The sequence below is a fragment of the Megalobrama amblycephala genome, linkage group LG12 (assembly GCF_018812025.1).
Source record: "Megalobrama amblycephala isolate DHTTF-2021 linkage group LG12, ASM1881202v1, whole genome shotgun sequence".
In the NCBI taxonomy this organism is placed as follows: Eukaryota; Metazoa; Chordata; class Actinopteri; order Cypriniformes; family Xenocyprididae; genus Megalobrama; species Megalobrama amblycephala.
In genome coordinates, this window is record NC_063055.1 from 12,850,131 (window position 1) to 12,869,767 (window position 19,637).

The following is a 19,637-nucleotide window of genomic DNA, read 5'->3' on the forward strand; positions in this document are numbered from 1 at the left end:
ATGTTTTTGAGAGAAGTTTCTTATTTATCTGTTTAAAAATGTTGTAAAACAGTCATATTGTGAAATGTTATTACAATTTAAATGAACTGTTTTCTATTTTAATATATTTCAAAACGTCAGCTGAATTTTCAGCAACCAAGTTGTGTGGTTTTACTGTACACACACACTTTACATGCAACAGCCTTACTACTGCTTTAAATTATTACATAGGCAAGTTCATAAAGCTAAAATGTAATCAAGTCCCCGCTCCCGTAATAAATATCACACATGTGATAGAAAGTCTATCCAATAAAAAGGAGACGTATTAAAATTTTCAATCAATTTTATTGAGCTTATCACGTTTCATGCCCCCTGGCATGGTCTCCCAGTCAATTAATTAGCTACTCGGAGCAATGGAGCAATAGCGTCCTCTGGCGGATCCGTTAGGATGCTTCACATGTCTCCTTCATCCTTGGAAAAAAAAAACTCCGTCACTGACATGCAAAGTTGTCATCCGTGGTCCTATAATGCCTCTCTTTGAAACATTAACCTCGTTGTAAAGTCATTAAGTGGACTGAATGTATAAGACCGTTAAATACTTAATGTGGAAGGAGCATTTTTGAACTTTGGGTCTTGTTCATATGAGAGCCCCAGGCTGATTTCTCTTAATAATTAAAAACAATGAACATACATACAAACACTCAAACATACACATATATCATTCCATAAAATGATCTAAAATTTTCTTTTGTTCCAGACCCTTGAAACTGAGACAAGAACCGAATATGAATCCTACTGCAAAAAGCAATTCATCACAGTTAAACCAGCCATTAAATTAATCAATCCTTCAGATGATTAATCAGCACTGATGATTTAAGCCTGCACTTCAATAATCAGAGAATCCATTAGTTAGAAGGAAGACAAAAACAGGAGTGATTGTGTACCCTAGGCATGAAGAGAAAGAGATAAGTTGTAATGCGTGGGTGAAATCTGGAATACAGTTTGTCAGCGATCAGATGAAGAGAACAGGATATACGTGAATCAGAATGAAGCCCCTGAGAACTGGCCGTAGAAAATGAGCTCTTTGAGTCAGAGTTCTTAACGCGCCTATCTGATAGATTGTCCCTATTCGACAGAACTGATTTCTCAGTCTGCGCTATGGCTGGGACGTGCTAGCGGAGTCCGAGATGGAGGGGAATGTCAAAGCTCATCCTTCTCCATCTGCTTAAACGCTTCCAAGTCCTCCTGCCAATCAGCCATCAGCGAGTCCATCGATTGGCTGCCGGAGTCGCCGTCCACCGCAGGCTCCTCCCCTACGTCCACGGGGATGTAACTGCCAAGTCCCTCGGCTGGCTGAACTGAATCTTGACCCACGACTGCGTCTTCTGCTGTCTGTTCCTGAGTAGTGACTTGTGATTGGTCGACAGGTTCTGAGGAGGTGGAGGAACTGTGGCCTTTCTCCTCTGTGGAGCAGTCCTCTTCTTCTGCTCCATCTGTACCTTAAAAAAAAAAAAGAGGTCAGTTGAATGTACCTTAAGAAATCCATCTAATATCTATTACACATCACTTGGAAAACCTAGCGGACCACATTAGGTGTGGAGAATGATGGTATCATCATCAAAATTTGAAGAAAATTAGATTCGAAGGAATGCAGATTTTGCGCTAATAGAAGTCCATAATCTTATGGTGGGAAGTTCGTATTTACGAGTTGTAAATCAAGTCACTTTGATCGGAGCAGGATGGCGATGTACCTTTTCTACGAAAAAATTCAGCAAGATTTTTAACTTTATTTGATTGAATAAAAAAATCTGCATTGTGTGTTTTTGCTCAATTTATCAAGGTGCTGTAAATTGAATTATATATTCTATCATAATTGTACAGTTTTTTTGTACATGCAACTTAGCTAGTTTAATTTTAAATGAAAAAAAAATTCACTGTCAATGAAGACGCATCTATTGCGTCCTCCGTATTTTCTCACTGACACACTCTCGGGGCTTAAAGAAAGTTCAGAGTTTCCCACTCATTATTGCGGCTTTGTGGTAGTGTTCATGTGTGTTCAACTCGTAAATACAATCTTTCCAACATGATTAGAACGCATCATTAAAAACAAGTGGGTTGCATGAAGGGAAACCCAAGGAGGAGGGGTACTTACTGCCATCCAACAGGGTGCCCGGGAGGGCTTTCCCCTTAAATATGGCTTCTGCTCATCCAAATAGGAAAGTAGGGAAAAAAGAGAAGTAGTGGAAAGGGAAAACAGTTACAAACACAGAGTGAAAGAGTAATAAAGGAAGAATAATTAGAAAGGAATGAAAGTAGAACATGCAGCATGCACAACCTCACAGTGATTCCTCACATATTAACCAAATCGATGTCTCACCTCTGTCTCTAGCTTTGTCACTGAGCAGCACCTCCACCTCCTTGTACTCCTTTAGAGCCTCCAACAGGATGTTGCCCTCTTTGTGGAACAGGAAGAGGAGTGGTAAAGAGACATCATCAGTGTTCCGTCCATCTCCCGCCATCTGGAACAATGGGGCCGTATCACTGCTGCTGCCCTCGTTATCATCTGAACAAAAGTGACAAAACAAAAAGAGTGAGATATAAATACTAACACTGATTTATTTTGTACAAAACAGTTATTGTTAAAGGTGCCCAAGAATTAAAAATTGAATTTATCTTGGCATAGTTAAATAGCAAGAGTTCAGTACATGGAAATGACATATAGTGAGTCTCAAACACCATTGTTTCCTCCTTCTTATATAAATCTCATTTGTTTAAAATACCTCCGAAGAACAGGCGAATCTCAACATAACACCGACTGTTAAGTAACAGTCGGGATCATTAATATGTACGCCCCCAAATTTGCATATGCCAACTCATGTTCAAAGCATTAGACAAGGGCAGGATGTCTGGATGTGCACAACTGAATCAACAGACTAGGTAAGCAAGCAAGAACAATAGCGAAAAATGGCAGATGGAGCGATAATAACTGACATGATCCATGATAACATGATATTTTTAGTGATATTTTAAACTGTCTTTCTAAATGTAATTTCGTTAGCATGTTGCTAATGTACTGTTAAATGTGGTTAAAGTTACCATTGTTTCTTATTGTATTCACGGAGACAAGAGCCGTCGTTATTTTCATTATTAAACACTTGCAGTCTGTATAATTCATAAACACAACTTCATTCTTTATAAATATCTCCAACAGTGTAGCATTAGCCGTTAGCCACGGATCACAGCCTCAAATTCATTCAGAATCAAATGTAAACATCCAAATAAATACAATACTCACATAATCCGACGCATGCATGCAGTATGCATGATGAACACTTCGTAATGCATACAAGACCCAAAGTTCAAAAATGTTCAAAAATGCTCCTTCCACATTAAGTATTTACATTAAGTATTTAACGGTCTTATACATTCAGTCCACTTAATGACTTCACAATGAGGTTAATGTTTCAAAGAGAGGCATTATAGGACCACAGATGATTACTTTGCATGTCAGTGACAGAGTTTTTATTAGGTTATATTAGCAGTGTAAACTTTGTTTATGCACCGTTTAAGGCAAGCGCGAGCTCCGTGGGCGGAGAGCGTGAGCATTTAAAGGGGCCGCAACATGAATCGGCGCATTTCTAATTATGCCCCAAAATAGGCAGTTAAAAAAATTATTTAAAAAAAATCTATGGGGTATTTTGAGATGAAACTTCACAGACACATTCAGGGGACACCTTAGACTTATATTACATCTTGTAAAAAAACGTTCAATGGCACCTTTAACTAAAACTATTATGAATTAGTAATTGAAATAAAACTAAGATAAATCTATAAATTATAGATGAAAAACTTAAAAAGAAAATTAAAAATGCTGTCTTGAAAATTAACTGAATCAAGTTGAATGGAAAAAAATATTAAAAGCTAAACAGAAATAAACAAAAATGCATAAGAATCACAACACAATTACTAAAACTAAAATGAAAACTATAAATAAATTATACGTGTGTGTGTGTGTGTGCCTGTGCGTAAATTTATGTTTAAGTCGCCATTTTCAAGTTCGGTACATCAGGGGTTTTCAAACAAATTAATCTGAATTTAAAAGTTTCACACGTAACAATGGGGAAAGAAGATACACTGTCAACTACATTTCCAGATAATATTTGGCGTTCAGTATAGTAACAATATAAAAGCCACATCTTTAGTTTTGTTTAGGAAGGAGCCTTTTTTTAAATCACATTTGGGGGGGTCCTTGGCATCAAAAAGTATTTAAAACTCCTGAAATAGATACTGGTTGACTCCCTAAAACGTTTCTCACCGATTACGATGCCTCCGATGGCCCCAGCTTTCTGAATGTGCCTAGCCTTCTCTGCAAACATGCACTGGCCTCTCTGGAGCAGAGCGATGCGGCCTGCCACAATCTCACTGTTACTCAACTCAGTACAGCCGTTATAGGGCTCTGCTACAGTTACGAACCCACGCACCTGAGGGAGAGGATAAAAGAGAACAGATTACACAATGTAGCATGGATACAAAAAAAATTATACCCTTTAGCAAGAACAAACCCAGAACCGCACAGAAATAGGCAAAAAAAACAAAAAATTGAGAAAGTACACAATAAAATCACAGTTAATCATACTCACTCCAGAACTGCTTTTATAAAGATCCAATCCAAACTGTGCAGGGCCTGCGGTCAGTACCACTCTACCAAAAAAGGGGTGCGACACAATTTGAACAGCTCGTGGAGGAAGCTGTTCTTTCTGCTGCTGGCTGGAGAGCTCCATCATTTCCTGCATAAAACGCATGCCGTCCTCTGCAGCGACTGCACTCACTGCCTGTGGAGAGGGAGAAGGAATTAAGTTTTAATCTACAGATACGAAATAAAAATTACATTGTGTAATTCTTATATCTCGGTCTGTATTGTACCTGTGTTGCATGCTGAACAAGTTGTACTCTGCCATCCTTTAGGTGAATGAGACTCACACCCATCCGCCTCAGCAGCTCCAGATGTTCAGGGTTATTAGCCATGAAGTCTTGAGCCCTAAGAGGAGGACGGCCCATACCAGGCTCTCTGAGAGAGATGAAAAGAAGAAGAAAATCACTATTCATCACTATCTTCTTGAAAATCTTCTATAATTTCCACCAGACCACCTGCATTTTTATATTAAAATATAAATTATTTTATTGATTGATTGATTATCATCATTCTAATATTCTGATTCAATGTCCGATTATTATTGGTGCTTAATTATTATTAATGGTTCATAATCATATTACTATCAATGAAGGAAACGAGTTTTTGCTGCTTTTGTGGTAGAAGCCGTGATAAATTTTTTTCAGGATTTGTTGTTAAAAAAAGTTTTTAAAAAAACAGCATTACTTATAAATAGAAATCTTTTGAAAATGTCTTTACTGTCACTTCTGATCAATTTAATGTTTGCTAAATAAAAGTATTAGTAAGCATAAGAGGTAAAAAATCATAGTTTTATATATATATATATATATATATAAATATATATATATATATATATATAATATATATATAATATAATATAATATATAATATATATAATATTCATATATATACTCTTTATATATATATAATTATGTAATAGACCAGCTAGTTATATCACTTTCTCACCGATGAGTGGTCGGGCGTGGACAACTCTTATCCACTGCGCTCCTGATTGGTTCACGGAGGTTGCGTGGGAAGGCGGGATCAGGAAAGAGTAGGCGGGTGTTAGGGCAAGTCCACTCAAAATTTGAGTCATCAAGCTCTTCTCCAGCCTGGGGTGACAAAGATATTATATCAACGTTTGATTAGAGAAGTTAATTGTATTAGGTACAGTTAGGAATATGACTTGAAAGCAGAGCTGAATGAGTAAAGCCGGGTGCACACTGTGCAATTTATAACAGTCCTTTACGATTGTTGCTTGTCAGACTGTACGAACATGATCCTCATGTCACACTGTGGGATCTCAGCTGTTATTTATGTCAGACTGTACGACATTTAAGACACGTTAAAAATGGACGCGCGCATAAAAACTTTTACATTATCAACCCACACACGTTCGATGACTGTGAGCTGCTTTACACGCGGGACTGAAATGGTGGCTAACAAAGACATCTCTAGTGTTAATTTTGATCACAGCTTGTCTTGAAAAACAAAGACAATTTGACGTTTGTCGTAGGAGAAGTCACACTGAAGGATTGGGCGCCAAATCTTCTGACACTGCCAGAATCGTCAAGAGGTAAAATTTGATTGCAACGGTCATTAACCGGCTACCTGTGAACATGTCAAACTAGCGATCAAAGACTACAGATTTATAGGCTAGGATTATAGGAATCTTTTAAGATTTGCAAAATTTGTCTCAGACGACCAAATCGTGGCCAAAATCGCACAGTGTAAACCCAGCTTTAGGTGACTCTGACCAGTGTTATTATAACATAGAGAGGCAAGCAGAACTGTTATAGTGCTTATGTGCAGTACCATATTGTTGACGACAGGGGGCGCCTGTGAGTTTGAGGCAGTGGAGAGGGAGAGAGGCAGCAGATGAGCTTCTGTGGTAAAGATGTAGTCCTCCACATTAAAAGGCAAATCCTCCTCCTCAGCAAACAGCAGAAACAGGTACTTAAACATCTCCGCCAGGAAAAACGAGTCCATGCTGAATCAAGTGGGTGGTGATGAAGAGAAATAAATATGCTGTGAGACAGCTTGCCACCCACTCTTTACTCATAAATGCTCTCTTTACAGAATCCACTCAAACTATTTGTACAAAAATATACCACAAGCCAACATCCTCTTTAACTATCCACAAACTCCAGCTCTTACCGGTCCTCGTGACTCCCCGTCCTCACGTCCTTCATAGCAGCAAAGCCACAGGGAACCCGAGCGAATCGGTTCAGGTTCTCCAGTACGGTGCGGCCCACCTCCAGGTAATATGGATCTCTGGTTGCCTTCAGAGGAAATCCACAGTTAATCATTCGTATTATCTCCATGGATTACTACATTAAAATACACGGTTGAATGCACCTCAGCGGGAGCAATGCAGTGTGAAGGGGGTCACGTTTTCAAGTTGATAAGAAGGAAAATGATGGAGAGTGAAGGATATGTTGTATTGAGATTTGTTCGAGAACTCAGTTGTACCTTATAAAGGAAGTAAGTGCTTTCTGCAAACTCTGGCCGCAGGGGGTGCTGAGCCCAGTGAACCCTGAAATCAGTGGTGAACGCCTGGCGAGACAGTACGTGATGGAGCAGGGCAGTCAAGAAGAGTTTATAAACCACAGACCGTGATGATATTCAAAAGACAGACAGCAGAAAAAAGGAACTACCTCAGGAAGGAAGTTGTGTTTCTTGGTAACCTGATAAAGCATTTCATGCGTCTCTATGGCTGGCCGGATATCTCCCTTTAACACCTGCAAAGAGCAAAACTCTCATGTTTGGACTTTTTTCATAACAAATTGAGAGAGACAAAGACAACACTGATTTCTTACCTGCAATCCTGGGAAAAAGGCAAGCAAGGAGTCCATCCAGGTGCGGGCTGGCAGCAGGGGTTTGTGGATGTGGACGTCCAGTAACAGAGGAGGTTGGCTGATGTACTTCATAATGGATGCATAGTGCTGAAAAATATGCCAAGCGATCACAATTCATGAATACAGAGAAAGATAAAGAGACCCGTTATTTCATGTCAGACAAAACTAAAATGCGAGTCACATTAGATTAAGTATGATAAACTACAATTACAGGCAACATGCTCCAGAGCTTCTATTCTGAATAAATAAATGATCAATTATAAAATAAATAAAATGAATAAAGCAATAAAATAAACATAAAAATAATAACTCAAAATGTTAAAATATACAATCCACTCTAGTCTACTAAAATAAACAAATAACAAATGAATGAACAAATAAATAAATATAAAAAGTAATAAATCATAATGTTAAAATACACAATCTACTTTAGTATACCAAAATAAATAAGTAAATGGAATATAAAAAATATTCAAAATATTACAATTCAATCTAATAATAATAATAATAAATAATAATAATTATAAATTAATTAAAAATATGTAATAAGATATAAAAATAATAATTCAAAATATACAAACTACTCCAGTCTACTAAGGATAAATAAATAAATACATACATACATACATACATACATGCATATTTATTTAAAATGTTAAAATACGCAATCTACCCTCTTCAAAGTAAATAGGAAATGGTGTTGCAAAAAATGCAGTTTGGGACTTACTTTTATCCATCTGGGATTGATTGGATTAGTAAAGTTGTCTCAATATGACAGGTGTTTAAAGGAAAGGGCTTGAAAAGTAAGACGGCTTGGTGACGTAAGCCGAAAAGGAGATTATGATGACTTAAAAAAAATAATGAGTGATACTCACAGTGTTAAAGCGCTGCAGAAATTGGTCATCTCCCAGTAATATATAAGCCTTCATCAAGTACTCGTAATAGGAATCTATGCCCGCTCCAACTCCACTGTCTGTTAAGGGAACAGTTAAAAAAAACATCATGATTCTGACTTCACTTTTACCTAATTTGTCTGTATATGAGCACAGTTTTATGTTTTGGGTGAGCTGTTGGGTATAGTTTAGTCTCACCTCTGCGGACCCACTCTCCTGAGTGGATGTTGATGGTTGTTCCCACTAGATTACTATTCCTCTGTCTCTTTTCCCAAAGGAAGTCAAGAGCCCTTCTCGCATGAGCCTGCGAACAATACAACAAAACACCAACACCTAAATATGGTCTACTTCAATAGATTTAGTCATCGTAAGTCTCTTTCACCACACAATTTAAGAACATTCCTGACCTCATGATACTTTTCATAGTGCACAACAAAACGGGTAAAGCTAATGCTGTCTGTGTCTTACAAATGGCACAGTTACGTCATAAGAGATCTATGCTGTAATTCTGTAGACTGAATGTGTACAAACATTCCAGAAATCAACACTTTAGGCCGAAATGACGTCAGTGCCTCATTGTTAGTTTGTTACAAAACAATCACAACAGTATTTCTACTAGCTTGGTGACCTTAAATGCTCCAGACAACATGAATTATACAGAACACAAGGTTTTCAAACATTTCTCTGGAGGTTAATTAAGGACCCTAAGAAATAAATATTTATCTGGACTGGAGGTCATATTTCTGAACATTATAACTTCAGAAACTCAACAAAACTAACATTTGTTCACATTTGCAACACGAAGCCATTGTGATACCTCAAATGTGGGGTCCCCAGTAAAGCGGCTCAAGGCTGCAAATTCAAGAATGATTGTCCCTGCACAGGCGGTGCAGGTATCCGTCTCAGTGCCTGTGCGCGTCTCGGGTCCACGGACTCCATAACGCAGGTTCACCTGTAAACGCAATCAATCATTAATCAGAGTCATAATCAAAGTGATTTATCCCAGCCAGATTTACATTAATATACACTACCATTCAAAAGTTTGGGGTCTGTAATTTTGTTTTAATGTTTTTGAAAGAAGTCTCTATTTATTTGATAGAAATACAGTAATATTGTTAAATATTATTACAATTTAAATAAATGTTTTGTATTTTAATATATATTAAAATGTAATTTATTCCTGTGATGGCAAAGCTGAATTCTCAGCATCTTTACTTCAGTCTTCAGTTTCACATGATCCTTCAGAAATCATTCTAATATGCTGATTTGGTGCTCAAGAAACATTTCTTTTTATTACCAATGTTGAGAACAGTTGCGCTGCTTAATATGATTGTGGAACCTGCAATACAACTTTTTTTCTGGATACTAACAACATTTATTTGAAATAGAACAATGTCTTTATTGTCACTTTTGATCATTTTTAATGTGTCCTTACTAAATAAAAGTATTAATTTCTTTCAAATAAATAAATAATTAGGGATTAACATTAAAGCAGACATTAGAGTTAACAGAATTACATTAAAGTAGGTTAATTATTAAATAATAATTATTGGTAACACTTTACAATAACGTCTCATTGGTTAACATTAGTTAATGCAATGTTAACTAATGTAGTTACAAATGAAACCTTATTGTAAAGTGTTACCGAATTATTTTTATTTGAGAATAAAGCAGCTGCAGAGTATTACACAGGGGTATCACAAGTCATTAAATTAGCATAGCTCTATGCAGGAAATCTGCTTCCTTAGACAACATTCAATTTAGCGGTCATTATAGAAAAAAATTGCGGAATGCTGTGATGGACCAATCAGAATCAGGTATTCTCAAGCGACACATGTAATAAGTTGAAAATTCTTTGAAACTAAAGGTCTGTAATATAAACTAACGGCAACTGTGAAATGGGTGGTCATGCTGTCGATGAGGCGTGCAGCCATTGCGGGAAGTCACCGAGTTCATTTCCCTAAGGCAGACATTCAACAAACTAACGCAATGCCCGGAACAGCAGAATCAACAGAAATGTTCTGAATGTGTGTATAGACATAAAGATAAATGCTTGCAAACAAAACAAAGAAAAACAAAAAAGCCATTTCATGTCCAACATATTTTCATGATGACATTTTAATCGTTCATATCGCATACGCAATGCATGTACGTGTGCGCGATCACTCACTCTAGGGTACGGCAGGCCACTGCTGGTGTTAAATGCAGGCAGCAGTCTGAGTCCAAGATCTTTGGCCATGTGCAGCAGCTCATTCTGGTACCAGAGCATTCGGCCACTTTCTTTCAACATGACGGCCATGGAATGGCCTCCCAGCAGTCCACTAAAAGAACAGTAAAGTTTTACACAAGCAAAACAGCCACAATTTACAATACAGATTTAAAATGCCACGTCACGCCAGTCCATTTTGAAACTCTGACGGAGATGTCTCACTCACCCAAGCACCCGGATGTTGGTCTCGAACACAGACACCACAATGTCATTATCCAAGCGTACATCCTTCACCACTCTCCTCACCGCCGCCTCAAACTCCACCGTCTTATTTAACAGCTGTGAGATGTCAGAACAGGTCATGAGCAAACAGCCTTGGGTTTAACTGTACATATTTGTGTTTGCAAGAGGTTTCAAGTTCTGCTTGAGATGTTACTCACTGCAAGAGTGTCAAGAGTGTCGATAAGGGTGAGGGAGAACCTGACGGAACAGGAAAACACGTTTTCATCTCTGTTTTAAACATTTCTTTAAAAAATTTCTTTAATAACATTTTTTTTCGACACATCTCCAACTAACTTACTTCCCCAGGGCATCATCTATATCCCCTCGACTGGGCTCTAGTCCACGTACTCGTCCACGGCAAGTCAAAGGCATCAGCTCGTCTGCGGGGTAGGCATGGTCCTGTCAAAATGAAAAGAACAGTGATGAAATGAGATGAAACCAGGCAGATTTTAATTATAATGCTGTTCTCTCAAACATTAATCTGTCTCCCCTATCCTCCCAACTCTCCTGTTTGCTTTAAAACAGGAGTTTTAATCAGGAGGCTATCAAATTTCAGTTTCACACATCTTACATTTCCAACCTGCTTAGAGACACTTCTGGGCATACCAGAGACTTCTGGGAAGTATTTTACACTTGTCGGGAACATTTATTGGCAAACTAGCAATGTTAAAGGGATAGTTCATCCATAAATAAAAATTCAGGCATCATTTATTCACCCTCATGTTATTCCTAATGTATATCACTTTCTTTCTTCTGTGAGACATGAAGATATTCTAAAGAATTGTTTTTTTGTCCACAATCTGAAAGTCAGTGGGGTCCAAAACAACACTGAACCCTACTGACTTTTTAATGTATAGACAAAAAATTCTACAGAAAGAAAAGTTCATTTAATGTGCCGTAGTTACATGAGTGAAATGCATTTAATATAGTGTAATAACAGTCAATTATGCATAATTACATGCAATTAACACTAAGCCAAACCTTAACCCTAAACCTATAAATATGCTGTTAATTAATATTACTCAGAACTTATTTGTGTAATAACATTGTAACAACGGCACACGAAAATAAAGTGTGACCAGAAATGCATTCACATTTTTTTATAAAAAATAAAAAATACTTTCAGCATGGACGCATTAAAATGGTCAAAAGTGACAGTAAAGACTTTATAATGTTACAAATAGATTTCTATTTCAAATAAATGCTGTTCTACTCTACTTTCTTATCATTAAAGATTGATTTTCACACAAAAAATATTAAGCAGCACAACTGTTTTAAACATTGATAATAATAAGAAATGACCAAATCAGCATATTAGAATGAATTCACTGAAAACTGATGCTGAAAATTCAGCTTTGCCATCACAGGAACAAATTATATGTTAAAATACATTCAAATAAAAAATGTTTTATTATTTCGCAAAAGTACTGTTTTACTGTATTTTTGAAAGAATGCGGCCTTGGTGAGTCTAAGAAACTTCTTTCAAAAACATTTAAAAACCTACATAGAAAAACTACACAAAACTTTGGATGCAGATGGAAAAGTAGTATTGAAATTTCCATGTGTACCCAGCTGTCAACAAGAGAAGTTATTAGTCACTGTGTACATACCATGTAGTTCTGATAAGCGTGGTCAAACATTTCCAGCACTTGGTTCCTGAGAAGTAAAGGCGTTTATTAAATTAAGAAAAACACAGAATTATATAGCAAGCAATTCATAATTTCACAAGTCCACACATACCTCAGTTTGCTCTTCTCATCTCTGCTCATGGTCTCAGACAACCTGATGGAGGTTCCCATAAAAAACAGCAGCAAAAAAGCAGGCAACATTGTTGCAGAATGAAGCATCCCAACCTTCATGTAGATGAAGACACCCTAGGCAACTCTTTAATGCCTCAGATGTGTTTATTTAGCACCAAGTTAGAGTTCCACCACCTCTGGTCCATCATTTTCAAATTTAATGTAAAAAAAATTAGATGCAGGCCAGATTCAGTAACACCCACAGCATTTGAATACATTCACCGTTCCGGCTCAATAACTGTATAGTTCCTGTTCTTATCTAAACGTCTCTCTCGGATTAATGCAGCTCTGGTGCATTTCTGAGATGCTTTTAGTGTCTATTATAAAATGACTAAAGAAGGAAGCTCGATCAAGTCACTTTTCATTAGTGTTGGTCAGCCAGCTGCTGTTGTCACACCTGCCTGTCACCTTGATAACACATTGGCACCCATATGACACATTGGCATGCTACACTCTATTGAGTATCAGCTATATAACAACAAAATTACATCACTGTAGATCCCCAGCAGAGACAGGCTCAAGAGGAGCTCCAGATGGGGCCATGGAAAAAGATGCTTTGTCTCTAATAGCAACCATCACCATGGGTGACACGATCAGCAGTTTATATCCCCAGAAAGAAGGAGAGAACGCATTGTATTGATCCCACTAGAACTTATAGCAATTAGTTAGATAGTATGCAGGTCCCAATCCCATCTTCGTCATACTAAAAACAAGATTAAACCATGTAGAAAATGCTACGGCGTTATTAAAAAATTAAATATCCAAATGTTGTTGTCAAGATGATTTGCTGGAAAAAAAAAAGATTCATTAAACCCGTCACGCTTTGTTGTTTAGCTCACCGGCTAACCCGTCGATGACAGCTCGGCACCAGTGGGCATATGTTTTTGTGGCATAAACGCTGCTGTAACTAGCGGAAAGAGCTTCTTAAATCTGTTCTTCTATCATCCGCGAGTGATTAGATGGTCCATTCAGCTCCCAGATTCCGATAAATAAAAACTATTCCTTGTAAGAGTGCTTTTATATCAGATGTAATACAAAGGGCCAGAGGTCTCTCTCAGGATCGCTGAGTGAATGATGATCACCACAGTCTTACGACAGATCATAGGCAGACGTCAACATCCGCATCCGGGTAGCGCCGAGAGTACACGCCCCGTGAACGGTGTGGCGCAGAAACTACAGTTCCCAGCTTGCCTTGCAAGCAAGCTTTTTACGTTTGCAATATTTTAAATATATATATAATTTACATATACAAATATATTAAAATGAAAATATAAATAATAAAAAAGAAAAGAATCCTGATATATTAATAAAATATTTTTTGTTATGCATTTCACTGAAAGTACACGTCGTATCATTGTCTGTTTTACATTTATTTAAAATGATTAATTCAGTACAACACATTTCTTAATATAATGTATACAAGTCCTCTAAATAAAATTAAAAAGTAACTCCTTGGTTTATCGCATATTTTACTTTTCAAGACGTAGCAAAAAGTGCTTATGCTTCCGTAAGCGTCCGTCACATGATTGCCTCGTGCAGTGACGTCATGTCCAAACAAGTACAGTAGTTCAACTGTCAGTGCAGTCAGTGATAAGTGGACACTGCCCGAGCTCATTGAACTAAAGAGAAAGGTAAGCGACTGTCTTTTAATTGTGGACTGAATTCAAATGTAATTGGTCGGTCAAGGTGAATGATTATGTGGTCATTTAGCGAAAGAAAATACAACTTGAGACTTTTCAGGATCATTTAAAATCTGATTGTATCAAATGTATGACATGTAACGTAATGTCCGTGGAGTTGTTCAGTCTGCTTACGCAATTGACGTTTCTCGTTGTTGTGTATGCAGAGATGTCTCGAAGCGTAAAAAAGCTCACTGGTCTCGTGGCAGCTACATTTACTCCACTTACCGCAGAAGGGTGAAATAGTTAATTTCTCAATAAATGCTTTACACAATCTTATACCTGGCGTGCAGTGATTTGGTTATTGTTATTCAATCTTTGCTCTTTTTAGGGAGATCAATCTCTCTGTAATTGGACCATACATTGATTACCTAATAGAAAAACAGAATGTCAAGAGTGTGTTTGGTAAGTCAAACCTATTAATTTAATCAAAGATTTTGGGAAATAAGCCAGCATGTTTTCTCATTTGTATCATTTGTAATCTAAACCACCTTGTTTTTTGTAGTTAATGGCACAACAGGTGAGGGCTGTTCTCTAACTGTGGACGAAAGGAAGCAGCTTGCTGCAGCTTGGTGCCAACATGGAAAGGGCAAGTGAGTTATAGCGTGTTATTCAGCATCGGGCAATGATTATGTCCCAGGGGTTGTAAAAGTTACTGACATAATGACGTTTTGACATAATGTTAACAGAAAAACATTTTTATTTATTATGTGAAGGTCACAGTCACATTAAGCATTTTGTTTACTGTGCCTTCGTCGTTTATTTTCTGCTACTTCTCAGGTTTATTGCTTGTATAAATATTGCTGACCCACACATTCCATTTTAAAATAGGCAAATCCAGCATGAGAAATTTTAAGTATTAATTTTAATTTGAAAATTATAAAAAATCTAATCAGAAAGTGGGAGAAAAAATCATAAACAATTTCAAAATTTGTTGTGTGAAAATGATTTACTTACATTTTTACATTTCCACCACAACCAGCAGTTTTACTCTTAATGAGTAATAATGTCAAATTATATGAAAAGTGTGAACATGTTATCTAATTGTGTGTGTGTTTAGGATACATCCATTTCTAGCTATGAAATTAGTCAACGGAGTTAGCCAAAAACAGTTAAACTATCATTTCCAACACAAAATGCTTGTATTTCCTGTGAATCAACTTACATACGTGGTGGATATGAGTCGGAAAAAAATACAAAAATAACAAAATTCTCCTGTGATGCAATAAGTATGTCCACTGTTGGACATTATTGTTTAAGATTGTCCATAGCCTAAGAAACACCTTAATACACATCTTCATCTAACTTTTTTTTCTCATAGAAGTTGCCATTGCTAGAGTTTTCATTTCTTCTACTTTATATGTGTGTTCAGGCTTGAGCAAGTGGTTGTTCATGTTGGCTGCATGAGTATAAAAGACTCTCAAGAACTGGTGAGCACACTGCTTAACATCCCCTTTTATTCACATGCATTATCTTTCATGCACATACCACTTTTCTTAATGCACTTTCATATCTGCAGTCCCACATATATATCTCTCTTGCCATTTGTTCCCATGTTTATCCATTTGTGTTTCAGCACGTTCAGATAAACATCTAGTTCTCTCCTCGTGACTGTTTAAAAATGCTGACTGGATGTTTTTTACTTTCCTTCAGGCTCGGCATGCCGCCAGTATAGGGGCTGATGCCATAGCAGTAATCTCTCCTTCCTATTTCAAACCCATTAATGCAGGTTTTAACCCCTTTTTTCTAAACGCTACTTAATTAATCTCATGTTACCAAATGTGCTTTTGTATAATTGTCATAAAACAAATGACTTTTCTCTTTTCACAGATGCATTGAGGTTGTTTATAAAGGAAGTGAGCGCCTCTGCTCCAGATCTTCCGATGTATTATTATCATATTCCAGGCATGACCGGTGTTGCATGTAAGAGCAGCCCCATGTGTCATCATTACTGGCAGTCAAAACACTGACGCCTTTGTAAATTGTTGAGTATTGCACAGTACTCAATTTTTGAATGAGTCAGATTCACGTGTGAGAGATTGACTTCCTCCTGGTCTCAGTTTTCTCTTTTTTTTTTCAGTGGAGGCAGCTGATGTGCTAAATGGAATAGAGCGGATGATCCCCTCATTTCAGGGAGTGAAATACAGTGGGACCGACCTGAGGGATCTTGGACAGTGTGTCTGTTACAGTCAAGCCCATAACTGGTCTGTCTTGTACGGAGTAGATGAGGTATGAAATCTCCTCACTCGTTCATCTACTGAATTTTTCCTGCTAGTGTAACCAGTTTTGATTTTATGTTTTGCTTGACACTTTGTTACATAGCAACTCTTGGGAGCTTTGGTACTAGGTGTTCATGGAGCAGTAGGAAGGTGAGTCCCAACATCATGGCATCTTACAACTCTTTCTCTGGCTTCAGTTGCCAAAAATTCATGATCTTTCACTGTTTTTCTTTCTGGTTCGTGATAATACATTAGCTATGTTTCCATATAGATTTGTATATTTAACTAATATCTCATATAACCTTTGAGAATAAAGCACCGTTTCCATCCCATGTGTTTAAGAGAACTAAATCCTCACTTTCTGGTGAAATTGGAAGAAAAATGGAAGTTGTTGCACCACCATGGAGCGCACTGACAAAATACACTGTCATGTTATCTTGCGTTCAGAGGTGGATGCCTGGTGTTTTGGAACGCAATCGTGTGATACACTTTTGGGAGGTTATTATACCAAATCATTCTAATGACAGACTTTGGCTAAGGCATTTCAGAATGATTAAACCAGGGTTGCCAGGTTTTCACAACAAAACCCGCCCAATTGCTACTCTCAACTAGCCCAATCGCGTTTCAGGGGGGTCCTCCAGTAAAAATCGCCCCCATTTTTAGAATTTTTTTGCACGTCTTAAAATATTTCCATCAAGCAGTTTTTATGCGATATCCCAAAATTTGCATAAAAATAAGTGGTTGGAAACAGCTATTGTATCGTTCAGTGTCTCCTGTGGCTGATTTGCTTGATGGCAGTAGTGTAGTTTCAGTTTTGTGTTCCCTTTTTATTTTAAAACTGCAATAACAACTGATACACATTTATGTTTAAAGGTTATGGCTTGACAATAAATTGCAGAAAAAACAGTACCTGCTGACACACTTTCGTAGCTTAAAAAACGTAACCTATAATGCATTGCTGAAGACCATGCAACACTCTCTCTATCCTCTCCAGCACATATAACTACCTCGGATGCATAGTGAACCAGATGCTTTCTGCTTTTGATAATGGCAACCACATGCAGACCAGAGCCCTGCAGGTACGTCATTCATGTGCATTTCTCATTTAGTGCTGCTTTATAATTTGGGCCGTTTTTATTTCATCCACATGTTTTCAGTTTAATTAATTAATTTTCAGTTGAATGAATTTGCTTCTCTGTTTACAGTTTGAATTTATGGAGGTCATCACATTTGCTAAGAACCTTGGTGAGTTGAGTGTTTTGTGTCTTTCAAATGTTTGGGGTTGGTAAGATCTTATGGCTGCATTTATTTGATCAAAAATACACTAAAAATGTGAAAGATTGATGCAATTTAAAATAACTGTTATCTATTGTAATATATTTTAAAATGTAATTTATTCCTGTGATGCCAAAGTTGAATTTTCAGTAGCCATTACACTAGTCTTCAGTGTCACACAATCTTTGTAATATGCTGATTTTTTTTTTTTTTTTTTTTTTTAAGTTTTTTAAGTTTTTTAAGCAATATTTAAATCGGTTGTGCTACTGTGACACATTTTTTCAGGATTCTTTTATGAATAGGAAGTTCAGAAGAACAGCATTTATTGGAAATAGAAATCTTTTGTAACATTATAAATGTCTTGACTGTCACTTTTGACCAGTTTAATGCGTCCTTGCCGAATAAAATCATTAATTTCTTTAAAATATAAAATCATACTGACCCCAAACCTTTGAATGGTATTGTACTCCCAGTACAGCTGTGATGTGTCAGTAAGACATTGCTTTTGTTGTTGTTGTGCATATTATAGGTAACTTTTTATTAACTTTATTCCATCATGTATGCTCTGCAGGGTTTGATGTGGCCGTGAATAAGCAGGTGATGAGTGAAGTGTCAGGGTTAGTGCTGGGTCCTCCCCGACTCCCGCTGCTGCCGTGCCCTGTCTCAAAGGCCCAGGCTATAGCACAGAAAATCAAGGACTTCTCTCAGAGACATTAAAATAAAAGTAGAAATTTCTGTGAGCCTGCATGAAATTGCAAAAAAAAGGGGTTGTATTGTTATCAAGCTGTAAACTGTTCCATATTTCTTTACACTACAGTATGTTGATGTACTGTATCTTTTATATGTGCATGCTTTTTACATTTCGTACTTTATACTTGGATTGCCTTTTTTATTGTTTTGTTTGTTGTAAACGCACATATAAAGTCTTTAGCATTTACATTTTATATAATTAATAACATTACAATGCAGGTAGAAATGTTAATGAACTTACTTGAATTACCCTAAAGAGTTATGAATAATCCACAGCGTTACTGATTTCTCTACACCATTGATGTACTGCACCTTGTATACCTCAATGTGTATATTGTATGTTTTATTTTTTCTTGTCTTAAGATGAAATGTGTTAAAACACACACATATGTAAGTCTTTAACATTTTCTTTCTGTTTTGTTATACATCTTCTTTAATACTGTCTTAATTTTGGCTGGTGCTGATGTAACTGTTAATGGACCACACGGTTTTAATCTTGGAGTTTCTTAAGTTTGGTGATTTGTATGTTTCCACATACAAAAAGGGACATTTTTTAAATCTTTAAATTCTCTGAGTAAAGATTATTATTCATTATTGAATGCAAGTCATTCCTCATAATAGCCTGAAATATGCCTGTTTTAATTTTAAATGTCTATTTTAATGAGTTTGGTCAGCAGTGTCTTTTTAAGAGAGCCCTAGAATTTGCCTCACTCATTGAAGACTTTCTAATTTCTGTTTGATGGAGAAGTTGAGAAGGGACAGAATATGTCTTTCTGTCTCTGAATAATTCAGCAGTCATAATGCTGTTATGTCACAGGTATTTCCCAATATCATCTGATTTCCTCCCTGTTCAATCCTGTGGTGAAAATCTGCCAGACTGGAGCAAATTGAACCTTTTAAGTGGATGAAATGCTCCTGCCTCCTCTGTCTTTTGGTTTAATCTCATAATCTCAAATAAACAGCACCTCAGGTGACATATCCGGTTTTAGATAATTCAAATTAATATAATGAAATCAAGTCTG

The 19,637-nt window shown here is 36.9% G+C and overlaps 2 protein-coding genes across 5 annotated transcripts; one reads left to right on the forward strand and one right to left on the reverse strand.

Moving 5' to 3' along the window:
- Positions 1 to 304: 304 nt before the first annotated feature.
- Positions 305 to 13,834, reverse strand: edem3 (ER degradation enhancer, mannosidase alpha-like 3). Of its 4 annotated transcripts, XM_048208839.1 has the most exons (21): positions 12,634 to 13,832; positions 12,504 to 12,549; positions 11,192 to 11,292; positions 11,052 to 11,091; positions 10,838 to 10,950; positions 10,573 to 10,723; positions 9,220 to 9,354; positions 8,601 to 8,706; positions 8,385 to 8,482; positions 7,471 to 7,596; positions 7,309 to 7,392; positions 7,124 to 7,207; positions 6,809 to 6,933; positions 6,467 to 6,641; positions 5,618 to 5,763; positions 4,903 to 5,047; positions 4,620 to 4,811; positions 4,295 to 4,460; positions 2,357 to 2,542; positions 2,132 to 2,179; positions 305 to 1,478 (listed from the first exon to the last, which is right to left on the reverse strand). In XM_048208839.1, the coding sequence occupies exons 1-21, from the start codon at positions 12,750 to 12,752 to the stop codon at positions 1,180 to 1,182; spliced, it is 2,685 nt and encodes an 894-aa protein (XP_048064796.1). In that variant the 5' UTR covers positions 12,753 to 13,832; the 3' UTR covers positions 305 to 1,179. The 4 variants fall into 4 exon arrangements, with proteins under 4 accessions (XP_048064796.1, XP_048064799.1, XP_048064798.1 ...); XM_048208842.1 differs by lacking the exon at positions 7,124 to 7,207 and having other exon boundaries at positions 12,634 to 13,834; XM_048208841.1 differs by lacking the exon at positions 2,132 to 2,179 and having other exon boundaries at positions 305 to 1,472; positions 12,634 to 13,829.
- Positions 13,835 to 14,194: 360 nt separating this feature from the next.
- Positions 14,195 to 19,214, forward strand: npl (N-acetylneuraminate pyruvate lyase (dihydrodipicolinate synthase)). Its single transcript, XM_048208843.1, has 12 exons — positions 14,195 to 14,323; positions 14,539 to 14,608; positions 14,703 to 14,776; positions 14,877 to 14,964; positions 15,744 to 15,801; positions 16,025 to 16,100; positions 16,202 to 16,294; positions 16,452 to 16,600; positions 16,694 to 16,740; positions 17,585 to 17,669; positions 17,796 to 17,835; positions 18,437 to 19,214. The coding sequence occupies exons 2-12, from the start codon at positions 14,541 to 14,543 to the stop codon at positions 18,580 to 18,582; spliced, it is 924 nt and encodes a 307-aa protein (XP_048064800.1). The 5' UTR covers positions 14,195 to 14,323; positions 14,539 to 14,540; the 3' UTR covers positions 18,583 to 19,214.
- Positions 19,215 to 19,637: the final 423 nt, after the last annotated feature.

Bases quoted from the DNA above. Each gene is read 5' to 3' on its own strand.
- edem3 (XM_048208839.1), bottom strand. From the start codon at position 12,752: ATGAAGGTTGGGATGCTTCATTCTGCAACAATGTTGCCTGCTTTTTTG. The intron at 7,597-8,384 runs GTGAGTATCACT...CATATTTTTCAG, and splicing joins TTCTGCAGCGCTTTAACACT to CACTATGCATCCATTATGAA. The intron at 7,393-7,470 runs GTAAGAAATCAG...TGCTCTTTGCAG, and splicing joins CCTTTTTCCCAGGATTGCAG to GTGTTAAAGGGAGATATCCG.
- npl (XM_048208843.1), top strand. From the start codon at position 14,541: ATGTCTCGAAGCGTAAAAAAGCTCACTGGTCTCGTGGCAGCTACATTT. The intron at 14,609-14,702 runs GTGAAATAGTTA...TGCTCTTTTTAG, and splicing joins ACTCCACTTACCGCAGAAGG to GGAGATCAATCTCTCTGTAA. The intron at 16,295-16,451 runs GTAAGAGCAGCC...TTTTTTTTTCAG, and splicing joins AGGCATGACCGGTGTTGCAT to TGGAGGCAGCTGATGTGCTA.